General features: G+C 51.1%; 1 protein-coding gene across 2 annotated transcripts; it reads right to left on the bottom strand.

The window, feature by feature from the left end:
• Positions 1 to 10,042: 10,042 nt before the first annotated feature.
• LOC100278564 (uncharacterized) lies at positions 10,043 to 11,915 on the bottom strand. Of its 2 annotated transcripts, none has more exons than XM_035959514.1 (2): positions 11,757 to 11,915; positions 10,043 to 10,508 (listed from the first exon to the last, which is right to left on the bottom strand). In XM_035959514.1, the coding sequence occupies exon 2, from the start codon at positions 10,501 to 10,503 to the stop codon at positions 10,324 to 10,326; it is 180 nt and encodes a 59-aa protein (XP_035815407.1). In that variant the 5' UTR covers positions 10,504 to 10,508; positions 11,757 to 11,915; the 3' UTR covers positions 10,043 to 10,323. The 2 variants fall into 2 exon arrangements, with proteins under 2 accessions (XP_035815407.1, NP_001351385.1); NM_001364456.1 differs by having other exon boundaries at positions 10,105 to 10,513; positions 11,757 to 11,906.
• Between the last annotated feature and the right edge of the window lie 6,286 nt (positions 11,916 to 18,201).

The following is an 18,201-nucleotide window of genomic DNA, read 5'->3' as shown; positions in this document are numbered from 1 at the left end:
GCTAACCACCTGAGTGGTCGCGGCGACGTAGACCAAGAGGGCTTCTCCGTCCGCCGGGGGCACCAAGACAGGCGCCTTTGTAAGGAGCGCCTTCAGGTTGCCGAGGGCTTCCTCGGCCTCAGGGGTCCAAGCGAAACACTCGGCCTTCCTTAAGAGGCGGTACAGAGGCAGACCTCTTTCGCCGAGGCGTGAGATGAAGCGGCTCAGGGCCGCGAGGCATCTCATGACCCTCTGTACACCTTTTAAGTCCTTGATGGGTCCCATGCTGGTGATGGCTGCGATCTTCTCCGGGTTGGCTTCGATGCCTCGCTCGGAGACGATGAACCCTAGGAGCATGCCTCGGGGCACCCCGAAGACACACTTCTCAGGATTGAGCTTGACTCCTTTCGCCTTGAGACACCGGAATGTCACTTCAAGGTCGGAGAGGAGGTCGAGAGCCTTTCTTGTCTTGACTACGATGTCATCGACGTAGGCCTCGACTGTGCGACCGATGTGTTCGCCGAACACATGGTTCATGCACCGCTGGTACGTCGCGCCCGCATTCCTCAAACCGAACGGCATGGTGACGTAGCAGTACATGCCGAACGGCGTGATGAAAGAAGTCGCGAGCTGGTCGGACTCTTTCATCCGGATCTGGTGATACCCTGAGTAGGCATCGAGGAAGGACAGGGTTTCGCACCCAGCGGTGGAATCCACGATTTGGTCGATGCGAGGCAGAGGGTAGGGAACCTTCGGACATGCTTTGTTGAGACCAGTGTAGTCGACACACATCCGCCATTTCCCCCCTTTCTTCCTCACAAGCACAGGGTTGGCAAGCCATTCGGGATGGAATACCTCTTTGATGAACCCTGCTGCCATTAGCTTGTGGATCTCTTCGCCAATCACTCTGCGCTTCTCCTCGTCGAATCGGCGCAGAGGCTGCCTGACGGGTCGGGCTCCGGCCCGAATATCCAGCGAGTGCTCGGCGACATCCCTCGGTATGCCGGGCATGTCCGAGGGACTCCACGCAAAGACGTCGGCGTTTGCGCGGAGAAAGTCGACGAGCACTGCTTCCTATTTGGGGTCGAGCCCGGAACTGATCCGGATCTGCTTGGTGGTGTCGCCACTGGGGTCGAGAGGGACGGCCTTGACCGTCTCCGCTGGCTCGAAGTTGCCGGCATGGCGCTTCACGTCTGGCACCTCCTTGGAGAGGTTCTCCAGGTCGGCGATGAGGGCCTCGGACTCGGCGAGGGCCTCGGCGTATTCCACGCACTCCACGTCGCATTCGAACGCGTGTTTGTACGTGGGGCCGACGGTGATGACCCCGTTGGGGCCCGGCATCTTGAGCTTCAGGTAGGTGTAGTTGGGGACGGCCATGAACTTCGCGTAGCATGGCCTCCCTAGTACGACGTGGTAGGTTCCTCGGAACCCGACCACCTCGAACGTCAGGGTCTCCCTTCGGAAGTTGGAGGGCGTCCCGAAGCAGACGAGGAGGTCGAGTCGCCTGAGGGGCTGGACGTGCTTCCCCGGGATGATCCCGTGGAACGGCGCAGCGCCTGCTCGGACGGAGGACAGATCGACGCGCAGGAGCTTGAGGGTCTCGGCGTAGATGATGTTGAGGCAGCTGCCCCCATCCATCAGGACCTTGGTGAGCCTGACATTGCCGACAACGGGGTCGACGACGAGCGGGTATTTCCCCGGGCTCGGCACATGGTCGGGGTGGTCGGCCTGGTCGAAGGTGATGGGCTTGTCGGACCAGTCTAGGTAGACTGGCGCCGCCACCTTCACCGAGCAGACCTCCCGGCGCTCTTGCTTGCGATGCCGAGCCGAGGCATTCGCCGTATGCCCTCCATAGATCATGAAGCAGTCGCGGACATCGGGGAACTCTCCTGCTGGGTGATCTTCGTTCTTGTCGTCGTCGCGGGCCCTGCCACCCTCGGCGGGTGGCCCGGCCCTGTGGAAGTGACGCCGAAGCATAACGCACTCCTCGAGGGTGTGCTTGACGGGCCCCTGATGGTAGGGGCACGGCTCCTTGAGCATCTTGTCGAAGAGGTTTGCACCTCCGGGGGGCTTCCGAGGGTTCTTGTACTCGGCGGCGGCGACAAGGTCCGCGTCAGCGGCGTCGCGTTTCGATTGCGACTTCTTCTTGCCTTTCTTCTTGGCGCCGCGCGGAGCAGACGCCTCGGGAGCTTCTTCCGATGGGCGGCCCTGGGGCTGCTTGTCCTTTCAGAAGATAGCCTCGACCGCCTCCTGGCCAGAGGCGAACTTGGTGGCGATGTCCATCAGCTCGCTCGCCCTGGTGGGGGTCTTGCGACCCAGCTTGCTCACCAGGTCGCGGCAAGTGGTGCCGGCGAGGAACGCGCCGATGACATCCGAGTCGGTGATGTTGGGCAGCTCGGTGCGCTGCTTCGAGAATCGCCGGATGTAGTCCCGGAGCGACTCCCCCGGCTGTTGCCGGCAGCTTCGAAGGTCCCAGGAATTCCCGGGGCGCACGTATGTGCCCTGGAAATTGCCAGCGAAGGCTTGGACCAAGTCGTCCCAGTTGGAGATCTGCCCCGGAGGCAGGTGCTCCAACCAGGCGCGAGCAGTGTCGGAGAGGAACAGGGGGAGGTTACGGATGATGAGGTTGTCGTCGTCCGTCCCACCCAGTTGGCAGGCAAGGCGGTAGTCCGCGAGCCACAGTTCCAGTCTCGTTTCCCCCGAGTACTTCGTGATAGTAGTCGGGGGTCGGAACCGGGTCGGGAATGGCGCCCGTCGGATGGCCCGACTGAAGGCCTGCGGACCGGGTGGTTCGGGCGAGGGACTCCGATCCTCCCCGCTGTCGTAGCGCCCCCCACGCCTGGGGTGATAGCCTCGGCGCACCCTTTCGTCGAGGTGGGCCCGACGGTCGCGCCGATGGTGCTCGTTGCCGAGGTGGCCCGAGGCCGCAGGCGCGGTGTTGCGTGTGCGCCCGGTGTAGACCGAGGCTTCCCGCATGAATCGGGAAGTCGCGGCGTGAGGTTCCGAGGGATATCCTTGCCTTCGGGAGGCAGTGCTCTCGGCCCGTCGGGCCGCAGCGCCTTCCAGGAGATTCTTGAGCTCTCCCCGGATTCGCCGACCCTCGGTGGTTGATGGCTCCGGCATCGCGCGGATGAGCATCGCTGCGGCTGCCAGGTTCTGACCAACCCCGCTGGATGCGGGCGGCGGCCTGACCCTGACATCGTTGGCGACGCGGTGCTGGAGACCTTGGGGCAGGTGACGTATTTCTCCGGCCAGGGGTTGGCCCACCCATGCCTGTCCGACGTCCCGACGGATCGGCTCAAGCGCTCCTGTTCCCTCGTTGAGCCTGGCCTGCGCCTCGCGGACTTGCTCGAGTTGTGGGTCGTAACCCCCCGCCGGAGCGGGGACCACAGCTAGCTCCCGTGGGATGTCGGCGCGAGGCACCGGCCTAGGGAGATCACCGTCCTCCGGCATGCCGAGATGGTTGCCTTCGGAGGGATCCCCTAGCTCGATGTGGAAACATTCGCGGCTTGGGCCGCAGCTCTCGTCGCCAAGGCTGCGGCTTCCGTCGGAACAGTCGGAGAGGCAGTAGTCACATGCGGTCATGAAGTCCCGCACGGCACTGGGGTTGCCAAGTCCGGAGAAATCCCAACAGACGCTGGGATCGTCATCTTCCTCGGACCCAGAGGGCCCGTAGGTCGAGACGTCCGTCAGTCGGTCCCAAGGCGACCGCATACGAAACCCCAGTGGGGTTGCATTCGCCTCAATAAGAGCGCCCGCCAAAACGAGGTCGTTTGGCGGGTTGAGGTCGAGTCGAAATGACGCAAGATGGGAGTTAGTCGGTACCTTTTGGTCGACGAGGAGCGACGTAGTCACATCGGGGACTGGTTGCACCGTCATCTCAGGTACGAGGGCGACGTCCTGCAGGCTTTCCGCGAGCGCGCCGGCGTCGTCTTCTTGCTCGGGGTCAGCGTGTCGCGGGGGGACGGCGCTTGCCTCCGTCTTGAACGCGAGGTCGACGTCCGGCGTGCCTTCCGTCGGGGCGTCGGGGGCGTCGATTCGCTCGACGGCCGACGAAGCGCGGCCTCCCGCCTGGCCTTGATGGCCCCGCCTCCTCCTCCGTTGGCGGGGGAGAGAACGGAGCGAGCCCGAATGTTGCTCTTCCACCACGCGGGGAAGATGTCGTCGATTCCGCCGCCGGCGGGCGGGTTGTCGGCCGCCATTGTCGTAGTCGCGCGGCGGTGGAAGAAGTATCATGTCGTAGCTGCCGTCGAAGGACATGAACTCAAGAGTCCCGAAACGAAGCACCGTCCCGGGCCGGAGAGGTTGCTGGAGACTGCCCATCTGGAGCTTGACGGGGAGTTGTTCGTCAGCACGCAGCAGGCCCCTACCTGGCGCGCCAACTTTCGGCGTTTCGAGACAGGGGGGTCCCTAAGCCGACGAGTGAGTGTGCTGCGTGCCCCAGCCCAGATGGGTCGAGCGCGTGGGCGAGCGCGAAGGGGGGAGAGGCGAGGTGGCCGGAGTCGAGCGTGAGAGAGGTGGAAGTCCCGCGGCCTTCGTGTTCGTCCCGCGCCCAGGTCAGGTGCGCTTGCAGTAGGGGGGTTACAAGCGTCCACGCGGGTGAGGGAAGCGAGCGGCCCCAAGAGAGCGCCTGTCCCGTCCTCGGTCCCGCGCGGCCAACCTTTTCTAAGAAGGCCCTGGTCCTCCCTTTTATAGTCGTAAGGAGAGGATCCAGGTGTACAATGGGGGGTGTAGCAGAGTGCTACGTGTCTAGCGGAGAGAGAGCTAGCGCCCTAGGTACATGCCAATGTGGCAGCCGGAGAGATCTTGGCACCTTGCTGGCGTGATGTCGTGGCTGTCGGAGGTGCGTCGGAGCCTGGCGGAGGGACAGCTGTTGGAGCGGTCGAGTCCCCGCTGACGTCGTCCTGCTTTCGTAAGAGAGCTGGGGGCCACCGTCGTCATAGAGTTTGTGGAGCGTCATCATTGCCCATCCGGCGGAGCTGGCCGGATGGGACGCCGGTCTTGTTCTCCGTGACCCGAGTCGATTCGGGGTAGGATGATGATGGCGCTTCCTGTTGACATGGCGGGTCTATGCCCTAGGCAGGGTGACGTGGGGGCTCCTCCGAAGCCGAGTCTGTCTTCTGTTGCCGAGGCCGAGCCCGAGCCATGGGGTCGGGCGAGGCGGAAGTCGTTCGGCCGAGGCCAGGGCGGAGTCCGAGCCCTGGGGTCGGGCGAGGCGGAGTTTCGTCGTCTTCCGGGTCTTAGCCCGAGTCCGAGCCCTGGGGTCGGGCGAGGCGGAGTTTCGTCGTCTTCCGGGTCTTAGCCCGAGTCCGAGCCCTGGGGTCGGGCGGAGCGGAGTTCGCCGTCTTCCGGGTCTTAGCCCGAGTCCGAGCCCTGGGGTCGGGCGGGGCGGAGTTTCGTCGTCTTCCGGGTCTTAGCCCGAGTCCGAGCCCTGGGGTCGGGCGGAGCGGAGTTCGCCATCTTCCGGGTCTTAGCCCGAGTCCGAGCCCTGGGGTCGGGCGGAGCGAAGTTCGCCGTCTTCCGGGTCTTAGCCCGAGTCCGAGCCCTGGGGTCGGGCGGAGCGGAGTTCGCCGTGGCGCCTTTGGCAAGGCCTGTCTGCCTGTCAGACTCACTCTGTCGAGTGGCACCGCAGTCGGAGTGGCGCAGGCGGCGCTGTCCTTCTATCAGACTGGCCAGTGGAGCGGTGGAGTGACGGCGGTCACTTCGGCTCTGCCGGGGGCGCGTGTCAGGATAAAGGTGTCAGGCCACCTTTGCGTTAAATGCTCCTGCAATTTGGTCAGTCGGTGTGGCGATTTAGTCAAGGTTGCTTCTGAGCGAAGCCAAGGCCTTGGGCGAGCCGGTGATGTGTCCGCCGTAAAAAGGGGGGCCTCGGGCGAGACGGAAGTCTCTCGAGGTCGGCTGCCCTTGGCCGAGGCCAGGCTCGGGTGAAGCGTGATCGAGTCACTCGTGTGGACTGATCCCTGACTTAATCGTACCCATCAGGCCTTTGCAGCTTTATGCTGATGGGGGTTACCAGCTGAGAGTTAGGCGCCTTGAGGGTACCCCTAATTATGGTCCCCGACACATTATAAAAACACGCTTCACATAAAAATCATTATTTCCACTAACTATTAAGGCAATAGTGTAGACTATTTTTTATGCCCCTCTCCCCCCACGAAAGCTGCAACTGCCTCCCCCGCTGCGACGTGAGCAGAGAGCTCCAACAAGACCCTCTAAAGGGTTCTCTACCCTAAATATAGAGGATCAAACGGTCCTCTACGCTCTCCAGCAGCGTTCTCTAAACGGTCCTCTAAATTTAGAGGACGTTGCTGGATTCTCTATATATAAAGTTTCTCTAAACAGACCTCTATCTATTTGAATACTTTAAATAACCGATTTAGCAAAACTAAAATATGTATAATATATTTGAGAGTATGACAAATACGTATGTATAAAAAATAAAAATAAAAAATGTCTATAATATAGGTATTTGAGTATAGAGGACGTGATTTAGAGGATGTTGTTGGAGAGAAAGTAGATATAGAGGATAGAATCTTTTAGATGAGACTGTAAAGGAAGATATAGAGGATGAATATAGAGGACGTTGCTGGAGACAGCCGGCTAGCTCCAGCAAGGCACCCTAAAGGGTTCTGTATCCTAAATATAGAGGATCAAATGGTCCTCTATGTCCTCCAGCAGCGTCCTCTAAACGGTTCTCTAAATTTAGAGGAGTTGTTGGATTTTCTATATATATATAGAGTTTCTCTAAACGGTCCTCTATCCATTTGAATACTTTAAATAACCGATTTAGCAAAACTGAAATATGTACAATATATTTGAGAGTATGACAAATACATATATATAAAAAATAAAAATAAAAAATGTCTCTAATATAGATATTTGAGTATAGAGGACGTGATTTAGAGGACGTTGTTGAAGAGGAAGGAGATATAGAGAATGAAATTTTTTTAAAAGAGACCGTAAAGGACGGATATAGAGGATAGATATAGAGAACGTTGCTGGAGACAGCCTCAGAACTTTGGGTGGTAGATCTGTCTATTGCAGAAGTGCTCATGCGCAGACGACATCGTAGCGACCGAGGGTTACGAGTAGCGAGACGAGAAGTTGAAGTCCAGGCATCCAGGGCCTCCCTTGCTTCCGCCGGCTTCGCAGAGCGGAGACACTTATGCGCGCTCGAGGTCGTTGGGATCAGGATCCCCCGTGGCGGCTCCTGCAACAGCCGCGACGGCGAGCAGGGCCAGCGCCACCACGCTGATCCCCGGGGCACACCGCCCACGCCACATCCCCTACGCAGCCCACGCGCAACTAGGTCTCCTCGACCTAGATCTCTACCCCGGCCCGTCCTTCTCCTCACGGCCCACACGGCCCCTCCACTCGCACTACAGCAACCACGACAACAATGACGTGCGGCGGGCTACACGTTCGGGCGCTCCTTCCAGGCATCCAACTTACTCCCTCCAGCTCTGGTCCCCCGCGCTATGAAGGTGTCGTGCAGCTGCGCACAGGTGGATGTGGTCTAGCGCGGGCGGGTGCTTCTCGTAGTGGAAGGTGGCGACGAGGATGGCGAGGGCGTGGACGTGGTTGACGGAGACGGCGAACTGGTCCTGCAGCATGCGCGCGCGCTCCTCGCACATGCTGACGAGCCCCTCCTCCGCCTTGCGCAGCGCCGCGTGGCGAAAGTAGGAGTGCAGGAACACCCCGAGCGCCGTGGCCCCCAGCACCGCTACGGCGATCAGCTTCGCCTTCAAGGTCCAGTCGTTGCCATCCTCCGCGTCCTTCCCCGCCTCATCCGCTGGCGCCGGCGCCGAAACCGCCGTGGCCTCCCCTCCCCCTCCGCCTCCGCCTCCCACCCCCATCCTAGAGGCCAAGGCAGGTCCCCGCCACCGCAGCTCTCACATACGCTGCACCGTAGGCCACCGACCACTCCTGCTTCCACCGTCCGGCGCCCACGCTGTCTCCTCTCTGTGAGAATCCGAGCTCTCCTCTCCCGCTGCTTTGATGTGTTATTTTGGTGTGTTTTTTTGTTGGCTTGTGACTTTTCGCGACCCGGGAGAAAGCAGCCAGGCTTCGAGTGAATCGAATTTCCTGGATTTCACGAGATACGCTGCCACTAAAATAACATCGTGGTTATTTTCTCTCTCGACGCTGCGGGCGCGTGTGATGGGGTGTGGGCATGGGTCCCGGCCTTTTGCGCCTCACTCCACTCGCCCACCCCACCCTACCCCGCGTCGCCGCCGTTGCCGGTGGCCGCGGCTTGTGTTGTTGTCGCGTTGCTTTCCAGCCCCACTCCCTTGTCGTCCGTCGGGCTCGGGCACGAACTGCCGAGCCAACCGGCCACAGGGGCGCATCGTGTACTCTGCACGCCTGGTGATTGGTGAATTCGTTCGGGGTCTCCTTACGTGGTTGGTGGGGCCGAGCGGTCGCGGGCAGTGGTTGAGCAGGTGTGAGCGCGCGTCGCCGTCTCGTGTGTCGTGTGATTTTGTTGCATTGCCTGGCCGGCCGGCCGGACGGCCTGCCAGGCGCCAGCTCGTGCCCGCATAGGCTGGGGCCTAGGGGTGGGAGCCGGGCAGCCGGAGCGGCGGGGAAACGCAAATCTGGCGCGGCCCGGAAAAGGCTGCGACCTGCAAGTGCAAGGGGGAGGGAGTGCGGGAGCATGAGGCAATGGTCATCAACAGTCAACAATGCGCCATGTCCCCAGACAAATCTTTCTGCCGATGCGCTCTGCTTTGCTCCGCTTCGTGGTCGTGGCTGCCATCACTGGTGCTCTGTCAAAAACACGGGTGAAGTGCGATTACTGGTCAGGAAACCCTTTCTGTCCCCTCTTCCATTATTCGGTTTGAAAGAGCCTCTGTCTCTCTCTCTCCCATGAGCACCATGCAGTTGATTACTGCACCTTGTGTTTCTTCATACTGAGATTATTGCGCTTTTTTGCCTGGCCCTGGAACTGGCCCCCGAGAAGCCAAGATTATTGCATCGGGCTCGTGTTTGGTTGTAGGATAGTGGAGCAGCAGTTCGTGCGTGCGGCCTCCAAGCGTAGAGTATACTAGATGATTGTTATAAAAGAATTTGTGTGATATTAAGGTCGATAATAAATATGATGTTCATTCTTATGTAATCATTGTGCACTATCATTTTGTCGAATATTTTATATGTCGTTGCAACACACATGCACCTAACTATCATAAAATTTATGTATGCTAGGATCACAAATAAATTACAAAACATTTTCTTCTAACAATATAACACATATTTATCGTGATATTATATACTCCCGTTGCAACATATGGTTATTTACCTAGTATAATAAAATGGAGTGACGTCTCTACAGACCAAACAACCCCAGCCTCACCTTTTTTTAACGGAGGCTACGTACATAAAGGAATAAAGAAAAAAGTGGTACTCAAACTCAGGCAGGCCAAAAAGTAGAGAAAGAGATAACTGAGATGTAGTCGGATCCTTTGTACTTACGTGTGGGGTCAGCCTGGACCTGACCCTGCATGTCAGTGACCGAATATAAGTGCAGAGAAATAACTTCCAAATTTCCTACACCAATTGGACTCAGCACAAAAGCTTGATCCATCAGCTACAGGCATATCATATCCCTCAAAAAAGATCAAGATCAGGCATATTTCATACCAAGACGAACCATTATTAGTCATCTAAAACTAAGTCTGGTTCTAGTAGATCATCATCGTAACAAAAGAATAGGTGAACTAATGGATAAACTAATTTCTAGTTAAAAAGGTACATGAGAGCTACACAATTAGTCCTAGCAGTAATCAGTCCTAGTTCCTGAAAAATTAGACCTTGGTTGGACTGGACACCCATCAAATGTTGATGTACACAAACCCTGACACAGATCTGAATGATACTGTTAAGTTATTCTCACCAATGATTCTGTGCTTTTCAACGGCCAATGGCAGACTGCACATACCACCGGGCTCATGTACTCCCTCTCTCTCTTTTCAATAAATAAATAACAATATGCCCACACATCGTTCATCCCACACTTGATCATGATGCCGTCATGAAAAGGGCCTCTGCCAATTAATAAGCCAACATAAATAAAATAAATCACAATACTTTTATATTCCAAAAGCATGGATCCCCCGTCCGGCTCTTTCACCTCAAAAATTGTATTGCCACATCTAGACAGATTCAATCCGGGGCAAGAGTAGGCCGCAGTTCCAGTATGCCATCTCATATTTTCTTTAAGAGAAAAAAATAAGTAGACAGAAGGTACTAACCAAGGTACAACGTACAAGGTAGTATACCTCCAATAATCAGAATAATCTTGCAACAATTAGCTTTCCTAGATGGTGGACCGCAGACTGCGGGTCAACGCTATTCGTTATCCTTGTTCTTGCTGTTGCCCGTCTTCTTGTATGACTCCTCAACCTCCTTGGCCTTGCCCACCAGGCTCCTCATGAGCTTCTTTATGTTTGGGACGTCGTAGTTCTGGGCAATGTAGATGCCGCAGCCGGTGCCGATCAACAGCGAAAAAGTGCTTTGCAGGAACCCCATAGGAACTGCGCTGCAGGGGGAACAAACAAACCAAAAGTTGTTTATAGAGTGAGCATCCAACAACAATATGAGCCCCATGCTACTAACCTGATTAACCAATGCAACATGTAGCTCCCAGAACAGTTAGGACTTATGATTATAGGCTAAATGCTGTATGCACGTTATCAATAAGCAAACAGCACATAACATTGTGAACATTAGTATAAAAAATCAAGAACAAACAGCATGGCAGATAAACCGCATAATTTGGCTTCGTTAACCTCAGGCATGAACGTGTCAGAAACTGCTGCTGGTGGCAAAAATTTTCAATGTTGTCTCCAGCTCCAGGCCTGCACATCTATTCCTCGTTGTGAGGGATGAGCACGAATAACAGAAACATTCAGGCGTTCATGATCACCAGTTTCACTAAGCCCAACCTGTTCCGCTGTCAAACCAGATGTACACCAAACAACATGGACAGAGCACACACGAAAGAATGGGCACACTTGCTCAAATACTAGCAGACACATGTTTCAAGCATACACATGAGAATTCACAAAAAAGTGGGCACACATGCTCAAATACAAGCTGACACATGTTTCAAGCATACACATGATAATCCACAAAAGAGTGGGCACACATGCTCAAATACTACCAGACACATGTTTCAAGCATACGCATGAGAATTCACAAAAACACACATCCAAATTGCTCATGCATATCGGATTGATCGTCATATTCAGTATCACACCTTCAACGTTTTGCCTTACAGTTGGCCAGGGACAACACATGTTAAAAACTCCACGAGAAGCAGGATAAACGCCGCCTTCTTCAGTGAAGCTTTTCGTTCATTTCCAATTCCAGTGCGATGATGAAAAACCGACACGCAAACAAACCGCAGGAGGTTCACAGACACACACACAATCAAATTGACCTCATTAACCCCAGCGCTGAATGTCTCGCAAAAACTACTGCTAGTGCCTCCAATTTTCAATGTCGGCTCCAGCTCCTATTCCTTACTGTGAAGCGTGATCAGGAATAACAGAAATATTCACGCTGTCCAGCCAGATGTGAAACAACTCGGGTGCTCCCTGCTCTTATACTGAAGAGAATATCCACTAGATTTTGAACTAGAAGCATATGTGAATCAGGACTCCAGCTAGGCTGTTCCGATCCCGACCGAGCAAGCAAGGCCCCTCTCCGAACAGCTAAACCGCGCCCGGATGGATTCAGGGATCGCAGCGCCACGAGGAGAGCGGAGCGGCGAGGTTTACCTGAGGCGAGGGAGCGGAGGAAGAAGCCGTGCGCCCTGGCGTGCGGCGGAAGCGAGGCGGAGGGAGAGATCCGGCGATCGGCGAGGGCGAGGGAATGGAGCGGATTTAGCGAGGCGAGCAGTTTGGCATAGCACAATGCCCCGGCGATATACCCCTTGTGTCCCCCATTACGATTCGCTTGCAAGCGCTGGGCTGAAACTGGATTTGGGCGCCACGATGGGCCACCAGTTGCGTTGAGTGGGCCGATTCGACTCGTGGGCTTGTTTTTTTCTAAGGCTACTATATCGTAATTTTTTTCTAGGTTTTTCTTTAACATAACACATACGGAGTATAAAAGACCCAACTTCAATGTGTGTAAAAGAAACGAGACAAAAACTATAGCATTTTTCTGTATACTACAAACATGTTCATTCCATCAACGAAGAGGTACGTATATTATACGGTCACTTTAGACTGACTTGCAGATTAAAAATTTAGTAATCAGGTCATACCAACTTGTGCAGGGGCAGATGATGGGGGTTCCAACTTCCAACTCCTGCATCCATGAAACTCTCTACTAGGGAAAAGAGATAGGTCGGTCACTGAACTTATATGTCCACACATGACTAGACCTAGTCGGACTGTCGGAGTAGTTTCATGGGTTAACTTATATAAGGATATGTACAACCCACATAAATACTCTGTATCTTAAGGGTATTAAGGAGTAAATGCAAAAAAAAACATAAGAGATAATATCTTGGTAAAAGAACGTCTTTAACACGGTTCTCTAAGTTTAGATACGGTTTTACCCATACAACTCATATAAATAAGTTGTATATTGAGAGGTTCTAGTAAATAAATACAAGATTTAGATACATTAGATTGTATGAAGGGGTTTCTTAGGTATATCTAGTGCTTGGAGAACCGCAACGTAGTATGTAGGTTATACATGCCCTTGGACAGAAAGACACTGGACAGACGTAAGGTGATCGAAGAAGGATACTCCTGGTGAAGAGAATTTTCTTTTGGCTTGGTCTATTTATATTTGTCTAATTATTACTCCCTTCGTTCTAATTTATATTTCGTTTCATTTTTTATACCAAGTTTGATTGGTTCGTCTTATTCAATTTTTTTTAAAAAAAATCAAAACCATACTTTAAGTATATTATATACTAAACAATATCACAATAAAAATTGATAATAATTATGAATTTTTTAAATAAGATGAGCCGGTTAAATTTGGGATAAAAAGTCAAACGAATTATAAATTAGAATGGAGGCAATTTCTATTTAGATTAGGATTCCTATTACATTATCCAAAGAAGTATGGTATATTTTACATGTAAAACAAGAGGGGAATAGATGTGGTGGTATGCCTACCACATTCACATAATTAATTAGAAAAAAGATTAAAAAAAAGTACAATGAAATTTAAGAGTTTTAATATTAGTACCAAATATGTTTGTGCGTTATGATGGAAAAAATCACTAGTAAGAATGTGATCATCAGTGACGATTTTCTCGTGACGCTGGTGACTTCAGTCACAGATTGATACATTTTTATGACCAAATTTACATCTTCGTCAACAATTACAAGTGACGAAGATTAGAATTGAATATTAATGATGAAAATGAAAGGAACGTTATAGACACAAATTTTGGACGCAATAATTTCGTCACAGATTAGATTTGATATCGTCATCGCTAATTTGCCATGTTTGGCTGACGTAATGATGAAATTGTAAAGCCCAAAAAAATTGTATCAGAAAAAAAACAAGGATATAAATAAATAAATATAATTATGTAGTGTTTTGGGATTATGGAACCGTTGGAAATTATTCGATTCTTCTTTTAATTGTGCATATTCAATTAATGGAATTATATTGGTCAAATAGCAAATAATTAAATAAAGTGTGCCTTGCATACATAGTGGTATTTCCCTTGTGTGCTGCATTCATATTCGAATTTCAAAAAAACAAAACCATATTTGAATTTGAAATTATAAAATCTCAAGGAAAACAGAAATTCGAAACAGGAAAAACAGAAAAGAATCTGTGGGCCTAATCCTATGCATCGGCCACTAATTAACCCAGCCATCTCAGACACATGGTCAGCCCAATCAGGCATTTTCCACTCCCGCCAGCCCACTCATCCCTTGCTCACGTTTCTTTTCCATGTGAATGACCAGTGGGGCATGCAATGCAGTGTTCCTCTCGCTGTCTCCAAGTACCAGGACACTTGCATGTGGGTCCGATATACCTGTAACGTCTTGCTACCACAGTCATCCTCATCCGGTGGAAAATCTGTTGCTGACCGCGTGAATCTGGGACGCTGCGACCTAGCCGAGGTTGTTGGGGTTCGGCCGGAGCTTCGCCGCGGATTCCGCGATCTCTTGGGCTCCCGTGAATAAGTATCGTGTTCCGCTCTTCCTGCTAGTCGTCTTCATCATGAGAACACTACAATCCGTGCTCGTGGGAGAAGGTCTTGCTGCCGCTGCGCGCGCATCTGGGCGTCGTCACGGTGTTCCTCTGCTGCGCTGTCGGGGGCAGCACCGCCGCCAGGAGAATTCACCGGGGAGATTAGATGGCGGGATGCCCTAGCCGCCATGGCGCTATCCGCGCACGCACTCCTTGTGGCGCTGGTCGGGCACTGTCTGGACGCATACCATCTCGAGCTGAAGCGCCACCGGTGGAATCGTGGTGCCGCTGCCCATGTCTGGCTTCATCCAGAACATGCGCGGGGTTGTCGCAGGTGCATCCTGGTGCCGGGCCGCTGGCCAACGGTGGCGAGCAATTCCTCCTAAACGAACTAGCCTCTGGTGAGCTCTATTTTTCTTTCTTTCTTTTATTTCCTTTCTCTGCGAGCGATAGAGCATCCGCCATGGCACGCGGTCGGCTGCGCCTGGGTGTTGAGACGTAGTGCGAGCGCCGTAGTCAGAGGGAGAAAGAAGAAGCCGCTCGGGCCGTTGGATCGTATTCAACGGTCACGATTAGATCTCAGGGTAGTCACTATGCGTCGTTGGATTCGTAATCAACGTTCCCGATTAGATTTGGGGGAAATCATCGTGAGCCGTCGGATCGGGATCAGTTGGTACTGGATGCGCACCAGTTCAATTAATAACAGAGCAAATCTGGGCCGTTTGTTTCTAATCGGACGGTTGTAGACTCGCGATACCCCTTCGCCGTGCACTTTTCTTAAAGAGCCCCTGCAATTTCCAGAAAACAACCCGCCGTCCCCATTCACTATTCGCGGAGTCTAGTATTTCTTGCGCTGTGGCCCCTGTGTATCTGTTTATTTAGCGCGCAATCCAAACAGGTAATAAAATAAAGAAATCAATTTAGAAAATGCTTTTTAGTACAAAATTAATTGCAAAATTTTGTTTAATGCCTAGAAAATTCATATTAAATCCTTTTCAGTTCATTCCAGTCCCTAAAATTTTGTAATAATGTTGTTTATCACCCTGTGTCTCTGTTTAACATGAAAAGGGTATAAAATTTTATTTCTTAATCAATCTCGTATCAAATACATAAAACCTTAGGAAATTCGTATCTTCTCCGTTTTAAAACCGATTCGACTCGTTCCAGTTGCGTTAGCTTCGTATAAATATTTACTACACAATAGCATCATTTATTAATGATATTCCATATTTTTATAATAGGTTAATCTATGTCCATTGGATTAACTTCTTTAATATTAATATAGTATTCTAATTTCATGGTTATACTTTAACTAGATAATCTTTAATCAAATAATGACTTATATTAAAGTTGAGATAATTACTTGCAGAATAACCTCTCATATTATTTATATTAACCAATTTGTAATATAGTTTAATATTTTAATCACATAAATCCTCTATAAAGTCATAACTCCTTAACCGTAACTCCGATTTTAGTGGTTCTCGTTTCCACGATCTCGTAGCAACACGTAGATCATTATTATGCAGTATGTTCTTATGTTTGGTGTGATGTTAATTTTGTCTATACCATGTCTGTTTGTATTGCTATGATTAGTAGTGCGGTCTCGAGGATCTGAAGAACCACCCTGGTAACTGGAATCTCAAGTGCCAGACAAGTTGTGCCCTTGATCACTTCTTTTTACCCAGCCATGTTCTAATTAATCATAATGATCTGCATAGGTTAATTTTGATGGGACCCAATAGGTTACCCTAGTTTGATTATCTTTATACCTTGTTTACCACTGAACTTTTTGGGTAGTACTTGCTAGTGCTTTTATGTGGTTTTGGGTATGAAGATACATTATTCATGATTATACTTTTGTTATCTGTTGTTATTTACTGTTCATGATAAGATCATTATGTTAATTAGAACATGGAGCGACCACCCGGGAAAACAGTGCTACCACAAGGGTTTATGGACGCCCTTGGCTGATTAATTAGGAAAGCTAGTGGAGGACTACCTTACCCGAAAGGGGCAAGGGCAGTAGGGGAGTGGTCAGTGTAGGGAGGTCCTTGGTTGATTTTGCTGCGATGGCGGTCAGGCAAGAACCCTGTATTGGAGCTTCCTATAAACTGTAGCGGGTTTTCTGAAGCTAGTGGAACTTTGTAAAGGCCTCGTAGTGTTACCCTGCCTCGCCTCCTCGGTAGAGGTGTATGGGAAGTCGCGATCCCTTGGCAGACGGGTAACATGACTTGTGGGTAAAGGGTACAACCTCTACAGAGTGTAAAACTGGTATACTAGCCGTGCTCACGGTCATGAGCAGCTCGGACCCTCACATGATTAACTTATGGAACTTAAATTCAATCTGTCATATGCATTGCATCGCAGGTGATGTTGTTACTTCTGTTCTACTATTTAATTGGGTTGGTATTTACTTATACTTAGTAACTGCTAATAAAATTTTGACCAACTTTAAAAGCAATGCTCAGCTCTAACCATCCTCTTTGGTAAGCCTTACACTTCACGTGAGCTCCCATCTTTGGCGAGTTCATTCACATTATTCCCCACAACTTGTTGAGCGATGAACGTATGTGAGCTCACTCTTGCTGTCTCACACCCCCCCACAGGTCAAGAACAGGTACCGCAGGATGAGGCGCATGGAGGATGCTGTGGCGAGTTCGTGAGAGGTCTAGGCCGTCGTCTCCCAGTCAACTTTGGGTTGCTGGACCGTTGTCTCCTTATAATGTAATTATTTATTTTGTATAGAACTCCTGTTATGTAGTAAAGATGTGACATTCGATCCTGTGCCATGATTCATCATATGTGTGAGACTTGGTCCCAGCACACCTGGTGATTATGTTCGTGCCCGGGTCTTGGTGCCCCTGAAATCCGGGTGTGACAGAAATAAATTGGTCACAGATGAGTTTTAGTAAAAAAACACCCCACGTGTACCGCACTTGACGGCGTGGGATCCTTGGCCTACATGGGCCGCATTTTTTTGGTAAAGTGGGACACAGCCCCTGCCTGGCGACGCGGCCCCGGGCCACCAACTGGAAGTGGCGACGCGCGGCCCGGCGACGCATGTGCTAAGATTTATTTGGCAAAAAAAATTGCTCCCCCGGAGCTTCAAACCAGAGACTTGCGCCTTGCTTTGAATCAATGTTACCACTAGACTACTCGCTTGTTCTTATAAATAAAGAAAGTTAGAGTGCATAAGTTGGTCAATTGGGCCTAATTAGAACATAATCGTTAGCGTAGTACCTGTTCCCATCTGTCGTTCTGTTAAGGTGTTCCTAGCCGCCATTCTACGATCTGCATGGTTGTTCTGCTTATGCCTTCTGCGATCTGCGCTTCTACGTTCTACGATTGACGATCTCAGTCTCGGCCCTCAGGTTACGTCACACAACGACGCCGGTGTCGGTCGTCCGCTTGATCGGCAACTGGGTAGCGTCGCAGCGAACGAGCGATCTTGTCGCCTGATCCATTGATGCATTGAGTAAGTCCATAAGTTTTGATAGATTAATAATTCATCCATTCATCAAGATGCAAATTAAATAATTATCTTTCAAGATGCAAATAGTATGGTAATTATCTTTCAATCATTGTTTCTTGCAAATTTCATATTTCATACGTTTGGGCTCTATTGTAATCTAGTTCAAAACTTCTGGTTAATTATTAAGTTTTATGATGCATACCCTCCAAAATCCCTCCAAAATCCTAGGTCCGTGGCAAAGCAGCGGCGTCGTGCGCAGAGCTACAGCGGGCGTGGACAGAACAACGGTTGAGCCTGAGTTTATTCCTAATAGCTATTAAGTTTTAGGAAATATAGAAGACCAAGCTATTTCTATTCCTAATAGCTATTTAGCAACTTGTTGAGCCTGAATTTATGAAGTTTTTTTTAAAAAAAACTATTGGAGTTACTCTAACTAACTATTGACAAACAATGTATTAGGTCTGGTTTCCTAATCTATAACCAGAACCTTTCTACTCTCTCATTCTATTTTCATTTCTCTGTCCCAGTGACTATCTGATAGTTGCCTAGAGGGGGGGTGAATAGGGCGAAACTGA

Source organism: Zea mays, chromosome 6 (assembly GCF_902167145.1).
Source record: "Zea mays cultivar B73 chromosome 6, Zm-B73-REFERENCE-NAM-5.0, whole genome shotgun sequence".
NCBI lineage: Eukaryota > Viridiplantae > Streptophyta > Magnoliopsida > Poales > Poaceae > Zea > Zea mays.
The sequence above is the reverse complement of the archived record's forward strand: the minus strand, read 5'-3'. Positions and strand labels throughout refer to the sequence as shown.